We start from the raw sequence: 8,441 nt of genomic DNA on the forward strand, positions 1-8,441 counted from the left end.
TTTGGCGGCCTCTAGTATACATGAACTAGTATGTATGTCGTTCATTTGGTTGCCACAACAAGATGGATAGCCAAATAGCTTAATGATACCAAGTAGATATGGACAAAAATATAGCACATGTGTTGTCATTTCATCTTTTCATAACAAAGCTACCAACCTTGTCTGGATGATTGGCTCAAGGTAAGGTCATCTTATCATAAGTCATGTAAGGGCATCTCCAGAGAATGCTAAGCATAATGACACTCGTACTAGAAAGAATATATATATGCATCAACTATGGTTACATCAATTTGATGCTCGTTAATTAGTGGTAGTGCCTTTTTGTCCACAGAAAGTGGAGAACATATTGATTTATTGACTTACGAAATACAAACGAAAAGTACATATATTGCATGACAACTAATAGTAGGCTGTTGATTAAGTTAATCTCAACCTACGTCTACAACTTATTTGCATTCAGGACAACCAACAATATATCTTGTTTTATTCACCCATAAATAGCTAGCTAGCATGCATGTATGTATATATAGAGGTACGCGCAAGCAAAACAAGAGCTTTAGGGGTGGATTCTCAGAGCCTCTTGTGTTCACGAGAAATAGAAATATTTGGTAGGATTCACTCTTTGTATAATTTTATACACATCTGTTATTTGTTCCGCATGTTAATTAGAACCTAAAGATGTTTTTGTGTATGGGAACCTTGCACTAAAGTTTAAAGGAATATCCTTTTATCGATGTTCAGTGGCTCATGTGTTTTTATGTTTTTTCAGTTATGTAACTAAAGACATTTTATTGGAATTGCTATTTCCTTTGGTATTATAGTCTTCAGAAAAGCATGCCATTGCAATCTCTGATACAATTTTTTATCTTTTGGAATCATGTCAATCATATAAAACTAGGATTCTATAATATTTTTCCTGTACCTAGTCAAGCATACCGGATCAGCCTTTTCAGTTTCATGTTTGGTGTAGGATCAGTCTCAGTCCATGGGGATGCTCTCCTATCACTAAAAAAAGGCACTTTCCCTGAATGTCAGCTAACCTAGCCGTACCTTAGGAGACAGTCATGAGTAGAGAAGCAACTACTCCAGCACACACACAACATATATATGTTTAAAATTGATGGTACGGTTGTGCTGCATGGACTAAGCATGGAAGAGAGATCGAACTAAAAATAAAACAAAGAGAACTAAGAAGCTGCAGAAACTTACATGTAGGAGATACTGTACTGCTTATCCATTCTTTTCGTGGTGGTGCTAGCTAGTGGTGTGTTTCAAGCCAAGCCTCAGTCAAGCTCACAAGCATACCCTCTTTCCCTTTTCACCTTCACGCCTTACAATGAACCAAAGGTACGTACTTTAACTCTCGAGAGGTTGAGCAGAGCACCGATCCATCTATTCTGAGTTCCCCAACCCTCCCTGTGCAAAAGAGCTGCGTCCCCTCCTACACCTTGCTAGTTATGGCAGCAGGCCGGCCGGCCTAGTCGCCTTTGCTCCCATCACGCCCTGCGCACATCCGCACACCATGCATGCAGTCCTAGCTACCCGCCGGCCGCCGCAGTGAAAAAGAAAAGGCGCTCCGTGCTGCGATCGATGGAAGCAAAACAGCAGAAGCCCGCCACAGGAAGAAGAGGTTCGAAGATGAAGAGAGGGAGCTGCATGCCGCTGCTGCCACTGCCAAGTGCCAACAATCGCACAGCTCCCCACTGTTGCTACTCCAACTGCAACAGTGAGGAGGGGTTCGTACTACGTACCGAGGTCCCCCATAAATTCCAAGCGATCGTACAAAGAAGTTATGGCCAGTGCCCCCTCTTTACAGACTGCCACGACCATAAAGATCTCTTGGACTGTGTGCATGCATGCACTCCTCAAGGCCCAGACAATCCAAACTATACAAGATTTGGCCCACTCCATGGGTTTAATTCCGTGTTCCCTCCGGCTCTCACAAGGGGGCAAAAGAAAAAAAAAATGGTGGTACGACGACTACGTACGCGCGCTGTCTACTCTCTACAATGGCGATACAGGACTACTGTGTACGAACGAGTATGATACATGCAGCTACAGATGTGGTGCGCAGGAGAAACACAGTGCGGTACAGTGGGGGTAGAAAAAGGTGGCGGCAAAAAGGCGAAATAAAAGGAATGTGCAGACCTTCCTCCGGCCGTAAATATGAGATCGATGATGAGCAGTAAAGAACGGAATGTGTTTTTAAGATCTCACCTGCGAAAATATAATGTCGATCGCTGTTCGGACTTGTCTCTTGCTGCTGCATGCGTGAGGGCTTAACGCGCCATCCATGTACGGCCGAGTTGTGCGGATATTTGATCTACCAGAATATCAGTTCACAAGTAATAGCATGTTACGGAAAAGTATTAGGACCTTCTTATCTGGCGACCGTTCGCTGGAGGGGTTGGCATTTGCAAACGTTTTGATCACAGTTTTACTTGTCAAGGGGTGACAGTTTCTTCGGAACAACCTGGCATTTTCTGGAATGAAGGCTCAAAACTGCCATCCTCCCCAAAAACACCCCCTGATACAACTAAAATTGTCAAGAAAAAAAGAGAATGGTCGCCAGTTAGCTTTTTTGAATTATTAATGTGTAGTGCTGGTTTTGTCCGAATGCATTTTGATGGATTTAACTCATATCTCTCGTACTCCTCCAGTTACTTTTTATTACGTATACAAGATATGTTTAAAGTTAAATTACATAAAGTTTGACCAAAGATCATATTTAAAATGTCAACACTTACAATACTTTACTTATATAGTATGAAAATTAATTTCATGATGAATTTAATGATTTTGGTTTTGTATCATGAATGTTGATATGTTTCCATATAAAATTGGTCAAACTTAACCAAGTTTGACTTCAGACAAATTGTATATGCAGACTAAAAATAAACTAAGGAAGTACTATGAGACCATGAACCAAAATTTGCACACGGACAAATGTTATCATATGTATGAAATGGGCATGCGATTTTGCTAAACATGGGCAAGTATTGAAGCACAAGCACATGGAGAGGGAAAATAATTAATGGTGGACAAGAGATGACACTGATTTGGGAGAAAAACATTAATCTTCCTAAGCTTAATTTCTTTATGACTTCTCAAACCAACACAAAAATTTCAAGTGCCGAAAAGGGGGCAAATGTTAAATCCCTAGCTGCCGCTATCATCAAAAGCTTATAACTGAATCACATGAGAAGTGAGATGACGAGAAGAACCGAAAATCAAATGGTAGAAGAAAGAAAGAATCGCAGAACTTTCCTTTAGGTCACAGATCGAGATCCAAGCCTGAATGCGCCTCCCTCTTGGAAGACGACGACGACGACGGAGACGATGCCTCGGCACCGGCACCATGCGAGGGGAACTCTAGCAGCCTCAGCGTATGGTCCCTTGGCCGCCATGCTGATGCGGGCATCTGCAATGGCAGTGCACTGCCATAATTGCTCGACTCGTCCCCGCCATCGCCGGGATGCTGCGGGTTGTCAAGGTTCACGCCGAACAAGCGCACGCGCTTCTTGGTTGCCGTCGTCGGGCTTTCGATTACCGGCACCGAATCGAGCACCACTGGGGACCCTGCGGTTACACTTACGCCGGCGCCGCTGCCTTGCTGTTGCACTGTGAAGTGCAGCGGCGGCGGCGGGCGCGGCACGAGGAGTGGTGCTGGTGTGTGCGGTGGCATCCTGGCGGCCGAGCCGAAGAGGATGACCTGCCTCCCCATTGTGGGGTAACTGGGGTTCATGCCGCGGAAGTCGAAGCCCTGACGGAGACGGTGCTCGTAGAGCGTGGCTGGCGGCGAGGGCGGCATGAAGAACCCTCTGCCGCCGGCGCCGAGGCCCCACGGGCTGTAGTGCGACGTTAGCGGCATCGGAAGCGGGAGGCGGGGCAAGCGGAGCGGGTCTCTGGTGTCGGCCCGGCGCTTCCAGTCGATGAAGAGGCGGTGTCGCGCGGCCTCGCCGGCGCCGCGCGAGAAGGAGACGGTGTCCCCAGCGTCGAGGCGCTTCTCCTTGACGAAGCGGCTCCACCCTTTGGTCATGACGTAGCTCTGGCTGCTGTTCCAGTAGGAATAGCGGAAGCGCCATGGCTTCCCGGCGCTGTCCTCGAAGTTGAGCAGGAGGCCCTTCTCGTTGGCCGCCGAGTCCAGCGGGAAGTACTTCTCGGCGTACTGCTTGGGGATGACCAGCCGGTTCAGCTTCCCCACGTCGCTCGGCGTCACCACCTTGTCGAACATGTGCTCCTTCTCCACCGCCTCCGCCACGCCGCCGCCGCCGCCCCCGCTCCCCGACGCTCCGGCGTCATCCCCAGACCGAAAGGGAGGGCTACTTCCAGCCGGCGACGCAGACACGGCCGCTGACGCGGGTGTCGAGGCCGACGCAGAAGCAGAAGGCGCGGCGGCGCTGGTGGCGACCGCGGCTGTCATGAAAGGGATCTCGCGCGGCATCGACGCCTCTTCCTGCTCCTCCTCCACCTCCTCCTCTCCTTTAGAAAACCTACTGCTTGTCGCAGTAAACTCCATGTATGTATGCTTGGATACTTCTTCCCGTGGATTACTGCGGCATCCCGATTCGCCAACAGGTAGAGGAGAGGAGGAAGACCAGATCTTGAGAAGAAGCAAGCAACTACAAAAGAGCTTCCTGCGCTGCCGTGCCGCCCAGTGGTTGTTCGGATCGGAGCGAGAAAGCAGCAATCCTGGATCCTTCTTCTTGTTGCCCCTTGCTGGCTTCTGCCGAGACCAGCAGCTTGGCCTGGTGCTCGAGAATAGACACTGCGGTTGCAGCAGAGCTATAGCATGTAGGTTGGGCACTACTAGAGAGGGGATCCACCTATGTATGCGTGTATGTGTTGTTTTTTCTCCTAAGAAATTCTATATCGATCTTGAGCTGCGTTCGCACCGAGGGAGGGAGGCGAGCAGAGGGGAATTGGCTGGGCCGGCATGCATTGACGCGCGCGCACTGCACGCCTAGCCGCTGCTAGTTAGCTCTGGGATGTGGCAGGGATGGATGGAGTGGAGACGGGGATGGCCGGCAATATGGATCGATGGAGACGGCCAGCCGGGGAGGTTGGTGGGTGCTGGGTGGGCGCGCGCCCGCGTGGCCAATATTTGTGGCTGGCGCTGCTGCAGTTCGATCCTCCCGCAAGGGGGAGAGGAGACTGAGCTGCCCTAGCTATAAGATTCCTCTTCCTTGAACTCACTAGCTAGTGGAAGTGGCAGCTGCTTAGTGAAGTGAAGTGAGTCATCTCGCTGTGTTTTTCCCCCTCTCGCCCCCCTTTCCCCTCGTCCGTACTATAGCTTCTTTCCAGGAGCTTCATCAACCTTGGTTTTTTCTCAAGCACTTTATTTTGTTTCTCTTTGTGAAAGAAGGTGTGCGGTTTTTTGCAGCGTTGCGAGCATAGAGATCGAGCTAGAGAAAGAGCTGGGAAAAGTGGGGTGTACTGTGCAACGTAGTGTGTAGTAGCTTTATAAAGGGCAGAGGGCGGTGGGGGCCCATGGATCGCGCTGGGTTGGGCTCATGTGAGCGCTCGTCCTCGTCACCATACGGGTATACGTATACATCAAATATCACTCACACGCCTGCCTACGGGCGTAGCTGCAGCTACTGTGCCTAGCTCTCGTGTAGGCAAGTTCCTAGGCTGGTCCTCCCGGTGCGTACCCGTCGATCCATCAAGGGGGGTTTTCTCATAATAATTGCATGATGTGGAAGGAGAAGATCTCGTCTGCCTCGACGGTGTTTGAACACCATAATTTTTGTGTGGCTTGTCATGGGCCAACGGGCGAGGAATTTCGATCGGTAGGAATGCGGTCGCATTGGATGTTTCTATTCTGGCAATCGGGCATTCGGAGTTAAGCTGGCGTAAGGACACTCCAAGGTCAATGTATGTTTTGGATTCTCCTGATTTGGATGAGGAGGACGCCGGTGTTACCCATGAGTCCATGGCGGTCATCTTCTCTCCCATCTAACCAACGAGAGTCCCCTTCTCACGATATGTTGATGACACTGATATTTTTGTGAAAAACATGGTATGGCCAAATTGCCACCAACATGAAGTTCATCATTTGTTTGTTCAAACAACTATCTATACTTAAGATAAGTTTTCACAAAAGCAATTAGTTAGGTTTTGGAAACACCAATAAGATTCGCATCCACTTCGAAAAACAACAAAATAAAGAGTGGAAGATCATTGATGACCATTTTGAGAAAATACTTAGTAATTCAGAGGACAAGCCTTCGACCTATGGGGCCCTTCTTGTCCTAATCAACGCCACCCTGATTAGCTTGTCAGTGTTTATGCTATAGTTTTTTTAGGAATTCATGCTATCCTTCTTTGAAATACCGAGGGAGGTGAGGAGAAGATTATATGTTCTTTAGATAGTGATCTTCTAGATGGTCTTGGGATATAAGACCTGAAAGACAAGAACAAGTGCATGCTCAACAAATGATAGTTCAAGTCACTTTAGAGGAAAGTGTTTGGCAGGATTTGCTGACTAAGAAATATCTACACTCAAAGATCACTTTAGGTACATGTAAGTTGCCTGACTTTATATTTGTTAAGTCGACTTTGTAGCCATTGAATGCTTCCTTGAGATTCGTGCTTTTTTTTGGTTTGTTGTTTGCTTTGTTGGGCTCACCAGAATTGACTCACCCCAATTTTTGGTCAATCGAGTTGGCTGTCGGGCTCGCTTTGTGCGCCAGTTATGCTCCCGCCACCAGTTAGTAGCTTAGCCCATCCCGCTTGTGGAGATGACAAAGTTGTTGGAGTAGATTGCCGTCACATGATGATTGCCCCGGCGGCGTTCGGGCGCCACCGGAAGAGAGAGGGAGAGAGCCCTCCTCCCGCTTCTTCTTCCTTGACCTCCCCTCTAGATGGGAGGAGGGTTTCCCCTCTGGTCCTTGGCTTCCATGGCGGCGGAGGGGCTCGCCCCTCCGAGATTGGCTCTCTCCCTCTCCCCCTCCCCCCCTGTCTCTCTCTCTCTCTCTCTCTCTCTCTCTCTCTCTCTCTCTCGCTCGCTTTATCCTGAGTCAGCCACTCTCTCAGTCGCTTCCCCTCCTCTCTGTCTCACTCTGCTTCTCTTTGGTCACCTCTCGTCCTCCTGTGACGGGTAGGGTTGGTGGATTTCTTGCTCTCCTCCCCCCTTATTTATTCATAGACCCGAGTTAGTTGTGTGGATTTGTCAGCTTATAAGTTCTTTTTTGCTGTTCTTGTGCTAGTATGAGCTAGGGTTTGTGGATTTATTTCTCTCCTCCCCCCCCCTTATTTTTTCACAGATCCAAGCTATTTTCTGCGGATATATGTCACTTCTTCATGAATTTTTTTTGTTGTTCTTGTGCAGGTTTTGTTCTTGGGGGTGCTTGGCTCAGGGTTCTTGTGCTCATCCGCGAGCGAATCTACTGTTCAAGTATTTCATCTGCTCATACTCTAGTCTGGGATTTGTTTTGTGGTGTATGAGTTTTACAATTAGGGTCATTCTTTAGCTATGGTTTTTTCTGTGTTCCCCTTTTTGATCTAATCTCCTATTTTGAGCATGTCCTTTTGATTTATGGTTAGGGTTATGCTTTGAGTTGTTTTGTTGTGACTTTTAAGTCGATTTGCTGGTGACTTGTGTTAGTTTAGTTTATTTATTGGTGGAATAGATTTTTGCCAATTTAAATGAGCAGGCTTTGGTAGGCCTGTGCTATATATGGATTTGGGTGATTGATGTTTATATAGTGAGTTTTTAGAAAATTTAATGTTAAATCTACTAGGTATAGTGTTGAGTATACTGTAAAGATCCCTTCTTCTTTTTTATCTTAATCCATTGTAATTTGTGGATACTTTGCAAATTTTTTATGTTGTCATAGTTCCACGTAGTGTATTGTTTTTTAGGTTATATTAGTTGTTATAGTTGTTGTTGTTGGGAAACGTAGTAGAAAAATAAAAATTGCCCTAAGAACACCTAGGAACAATATGAAGATGCATATACGGTTCGGATCAATGATCGTTACCGAATCCGGAGTTGCAGCAGAAGTAGACGAGTCGGTGTATGTCATACATGGAATCCCTCAAACCATTGATGACGATCCCGCGAACCTCCCTCGAACGATCCCTTGAACGGAAGACCAAAAGCATGGCCTCTCTATTTGGTTGCAAGCGTGCGGTCTTCACGATCTAGTAGCACTTCGTTGTGCAGAGCTAATCGTCGCCGGAGAATTAGAGGGAGGAGATTAGAACCACACCGGGCTTCTAATTATGAGGATTAGAGGAACTAGGTCTATCTCTAATTAGTCAACTAGGACCTACTAGAACTAGATGAACTATAGGAGGCTCAAAAACTTGTGTATCCAATAGGGCACAATACCTCAAGTATATATAGGTTAGAGGGGGAGAGGAGGGCGGCCACCAAGGAGGGAAAGGCCCTCCTTGGTGCGTCGGCCAGGGAGGAGGAGTTGGACTCCTCCCCC

General features: G+C 47.5%; 1 protein-coding gene across 1 annotated transcript; it reads right to left on the reverse strand.

Annotated features, from left to right (window-relative positions):
• Positions 1 to 14: 14 nt before the first annotated feature.
• LOC123128015 (B3 domain-containing protein Os02g0683500-like) lies at positions 15 to 5,272 on the reverse strand. The gene has a single exon (XM_044547914.1). The coding sequence runs from the start codon at positions 4,517 to 4,519 to the stop codon at positions 3,275 to 3,277; it is 1,245 nt and encodes a 414-aa protein (XP_044403849.1). The 5' UTR covers positions 4,520 to 5,272; the 3' UTR covers positions 15 to 3,274.
• Between the last annotated feature and the right edge of the window lie 3,169 nt (positions 5,273 to 8,441).

The sequence above is a fragment of the Triticum aestivum genome, chromosome 6A (genome assembly GCF_018294505.1).
Source record: "Triticum aestivum cultivar Chinese Spring chromosome 6A, IWGSC CS RefSeq v2.1, whole genome shotgun sequence".
Classification (NCBI taxonomy): Eukaryota; Viridiplantae; Streptophyta; class Magnoliopsida; order Poales; family Poaceae; genus Triticum; species Triticum aestivum.

Excerpts from the sequence above, each read along its gene's own strand:
- LOC123128015 (XM_044547914.1), bottom strand. The coding sequence starts at position 4,519 with ATGGAGTTTACTGCGACAAGCAGTAGGTTTTCTAAAGGAGAGGAGGAG.